This window comes from Rutidosis leptorrhynchoides, chromosome 1 (assembly GCF_046630445.1).
Source record: "Rutidosis leptorrhynchoides isolate AG116_Rl617_1_P2 chromosome 1, CSIRO_AGI_Rlap_v1, whole genome shotgun sequence".
In the NCBI taxonomy this organism is placed as follows: domain Eukaryota; kingdom Viridiplantae; phylum Streptophyta; class Magnoliopsida; order Asterales; family Asteraceae; genus Rutidosis; species Rutidosis leptorrhynchoides.
This window is the reverse complement of record NC_092333.1, coordinates 160708680-160713015: the sequence shown is the minus strand read 5'-3', so window position 1 is coordinate 160713015 and position 4336 is coordinate 160708680. Positions and strand designations below refer to the sequence as shown.

General features: G+C 32.5%; 1 protein-coding gene across 1 annotated transcript; it reads right to left on the bottom strand.

Annotated features, from left to right (window-relative positions):
- Positions 1-1379: 1379 nt before the first annotated feature.
- LOC139866630 (zinc finger protein WIP3) lies at positions 1380-3944 on the bottom strand. Its single transcript, XM_071854924.1, has 2 exons — positions 3315-3944; positions 1380-2112 (listed from the first exon to the last, which is right to left on the bottom strand). Exons 1-2 carry the CDS (start codon positions 3825-3827, stop codon positions 1672-1674), a joined length of 954 nt encoding a protein of 317 aa, XP_071711025.1. The 5' UTR covers positions 3828-3944; the 3' UTR covers positions 1380-1671.
- Positions 3945-4336: the final 392 nt, after the last annotated feature.

Here is a 4336-nt window from a genome sequence, read left to right as displayed (position 1 = left end):
CTAGAGGTTGATTGTTGTGGTTTGTCTTGTGGAATTCGCTTCATTTGTTTCTTAATTTGTTCATGTAGTTTTCGTTTTTTTTTTTTTTTGTTTGTGTTTTTTTTTAAAGTTTTCGGGACGTTAGGAGAGACTCGGTTATAGATAATTTTTCATTAGTTAGTTACTTTCTAGGTGCGAGTTTTCACGTTTCCCTCGTCTTCTTGTAATCCTTGTTAAGCGTGTTTTCCTTTGAAAAGCGGTCTCGGTTATATATAAATTTTCGTTTTTTAGCAAAAAAAAAAAAAAAAAAAAAAAAAAAAAAAAGATCAATTGCTTTGGTTCTATTGTCTCAATTCTAGCTTACTTCTAGATACGCCATCAGCAATTCCCACTTTGTTTACACTTCCTTTCTCGAATATGGATTTAAGACTTGACTAAATTGCTTATATTAAGTGAAAGATTTAAGTGTTACTTTTATTTTCATAAAACAATGATATAGGGATATTATAGATTTATAGTTGTAGTGGTTAGAAGCCTTTTTTCATTTCAACCCTCCATATTAGACTTCCAATCAATTCAGCCCTTCTGTTCACACTTTAAAACAGAACAGGTTGTACCACAAGAACATAAACTAAACAAAAAAATAGGTAAAATAATGCCGATGATACCGGAGATGTTGATTTTGCATGATTGACCCTTTTCTTTCTCGTGAATTTTCCACCTTTATATCCCATTCCCATACCAATATATAGTACTACTAGAGTTATAACTTTTACTAAACACAATATAATAACTACTTCTAATAATAACTTTAGAGAATAGATAACATATTTAACGGGCTGTCTTGTTAATAAACAGGTAAATAAATAGTGGAGTGAGGCTTGAACATGAAATGTCTTTTGACTAATACAGAACTTCAACTACTAAGCTATCCTGTAATTATCAGCTTTCTTATATATTCTTATTCTTATTTTATTTAACAATTATAATCCTATGAACTCGTTAGGGAAGTTTCAATAATTAATATTAATTAGAATAAAAGATGTAAGAATTCATGGATTGTCTCATAGTATAATAGAGAGGGAGGTGATACTCACACACTAGTTTTTGATCCACACACACCTAATTTACTATTCTGTCCTTACTTACAATAATAGAGGTTCAATTCCCTAGATAGACTTAAGGACATAATTGTAAGTTTTGTGGTAAAAGGTGTGTATGGATCAAAAATAGGTGTGTGAGTATCACCTCCCTAACAGATATGTTTCATCTAACAAACAAACATAAGCCACAAAACATTAGATTGACAATGCTTGAAAAATTAAAACAACATTCATACCATAGTTGTAGATTAACATAACATATAAAAAAAAAATTTAAAAAAAAAATAAAACCCCAATTAATACATATGGTGGAGATTCGCGGCTAGCCATGAAGCCGATAAATTTTCTCTGATCTAGGAGAGGCAATATTTCATATATCATTTTCCTCTCACTTATAAGAGATGAAAATTTATCGACTTCACGGCTTTAAACGGATCTACCTTCCTTATTACAACACTCATACTCAAATATTTAATAAACAAGAAGAAAGATAAAAAAAAAAAAGATGATCCTACTAAAACTCTGATGATTCTAGCCATCTTCAAAGTGCCAATAGAATCAACTCATACAAACTTCCATTAAACTGCGATTATCGCATAATTTCATCCTCAGAACCAGTAACACATTCTTTCTCATCATGATCAAACCCTTCAAGACAAGGATGTGGCGAATGTCCATTTCCAAATGAGCGAATGTGATCCTTGAGTGATCGTTTATGCTTAAAATCCGATCCACAAGTGCAATACCACAACTTGCCACAATTCTTCTCATGTGTCCTCCAATCTCCCTTCACTGCAAAACTTTTTCTACAATATTTCCTACACGAAAATGGTTTAGCGCCATGTTTTCTCTTGTAGTGTGTTTGAAGAGTTCGAAAATCCTTCAACGGTTTGGCTCGAGGGTGGTTAATGTTGTTCTTGCACCCTTGAGCACAGCAATAGCATGGAAGTCTTAACATGGCTGCTGGTTGTGTTCCTTTTAGCGACTCGGGTCCTTTCCTATATTCAGCTCCATGTCCCCACATATGCATCTATATCATTGTTATTAAGAGTTGTAACTATTTATCAATGATCAAAAATTGTCTACGATTGGAGAAAAACGGTTCATTAAACTAGAAAATCGTAAACAATGTGAAAACTTGTAGCAAATTTAAATCGATGAAATCATTGAAGCATTACAAGATTATAACGTAACATACGAGCTAGATGACAAAACATTACCTGATCGACCACTTTTTATGTTTAATCATTTTGTCATGTTATTATTGATGAAATGTCATTTAGTAATTATATACATTTTTTTGAATTGTAGTTTAGGATCACCAAGGGACTAAACCACCCACGCGATCATCTCCCGCAGTTGTATAACCCGCCCCCAACTGCTGCCCTAGAAGAAACCCGGACCAATCCTAGGGCATGGCCAGTAAAAACCCCCCTCGAAAGGTGACATTGGGTGGATTTGAAGATCAAGCATATCATTATGTGCAATGTTGCGATTTATATGACCCTACTCAACTTAAACCCATGATGAAGAAATGAACAGAAAATTTAAGTAAAAAAGCATTGATTGAAAAAAGGGATTTGTGTAAGAAATTAACAAAATGTCAACTTTATTCATTCCAATGATGGCCAATGTTCATGGAATCAAAAGTAAATAAGAAAAATGGGCAACATTTCAACGTAAACTTGGCCAATCAGTCAGTCTTCCACTATATTAAAGTTTTTCATTTTTATCCCAATTTCAACTACTTAAAGGATACAATGAATAATTCAATAAAGTGCTACAGTTTTTACCTTCTACTTAGCTTTTTCTAATTCTATCGATTTATTTATCTAATCTTTCATGATGTGTAAATGACGTTATCCTTGTCCTTGCATCAAGGGCGATTTTACTACGGGTCCCGTGACACACCTAGTCTGGAAATGTGTTATACAAAGTACTACTCAAATTGTGCTAACACCATTAAATTTAATAATAGGACGTCATATGATTTTATAATTCATGGTCTTTTGTATGTAATTTAGCCACTACATGGAGAATTGTTTACAAAAATATCACTCAATAAATTGTATAGTACTACACTGAGTTTCGATTCTAGAATCACCAGTGCCTTACATATATTGATCCAAAATCTAATCTGAAGCTTTATTATAGAATTGTGCCAAGTTTAATTAATTAATGCAAAATATGATGCAGTATATATATATAATATGGAAAGAAAGACATACATACCTGCATGTTGTTGTACCTATTAAAGGTTTTGTTGCATAAAGAACAAATAAACTGCATAGGTCCAACAAGAATTTGTGTTGGTGTTGGAATCCAAAACCTCATATGCTCATGATCACTGTGTAGGTTGTATCCATCCATTTGGTTATCATTTAAGTTTACGACTTTCGTATCAGAATTAAATTTCGTTTGATCGTCATCGTCTTCTTTAAGTTCATCAACCAACTTGTTAACGTTTATTGAGTCGTTTGCGGTTGATGCGCTATAACTTGGTAAACCGATATGCAATGTTACCTTCACTTTCTCAATGTTATAATCTTCTTCTTTGATTTTCAAAACGATATTTTTTTCGTCTTGGTCTAGTAGTCGACTTAATAAAGGTAGGCATTGGATCGTTTCGTGAGTGTTTTCATGATCTTTAGATGATCTCATGGCGTCGTATAATGATGCTGAAGACGACGAGGATGATGACGATGGAGTGAGCCATTCAAAGAAAGGTTGAGCTTCAAAGCACATAGTGTTTTATGACCATGAATGAAGGAAGGGAAAATGGTGTGAAATGCTTGGTATAAAGAGTTGATTTTTTACTTGTTATGAAAGGTGGTTGGTTGTGTTAATTTGTCCTTTTGGATATCTCTGTATCTTTATTTATGCCTTTATAAGGTGCGTGTGTGTTCGAGAGAAAGACATAAGTAGTGGTGGTAGTTTAAGGATATAATGAAAATGGTAAATTTACAAAATGGACCATAACTTGTATGAAAAGTGTTTATCTTAATATTTTTAATATATATTTTAGATTTCAATTTTAAATAATGTATCACATATTAGCAAGAAATCCTTTGAAAATAATCTCTTTACCAGATACGCTGAAATTTTCTCCACAAATTAAATGAAAAACGACTTTTCGACTTACTCTCGGATAAAAAAGTTATTTACTACATCTTACATATCTTGTTTCTTATGCTACACTTTTGTGAGATTGAGTATTATTATTGTTGATTTGAACCAAAAAATAGTTAAACGAG

Excerpts from the sequence above, each read along its gene's own strand:
- LOC139866630 (XM_071854924.1), bottom strand. The coding sequence starts at position 3,827 with ATGTGCTTTGAAGCTCAACCTTTCTTTGAATGGCTCACTCCATCGTCA. Across the intron at positions 2,113-3,314 it reads ATAGGTACAACAACATGCAG|ATGCATATGTGGGGACATGG; the intron begins GTATGTATGTCT and ends ACAATGATATAG.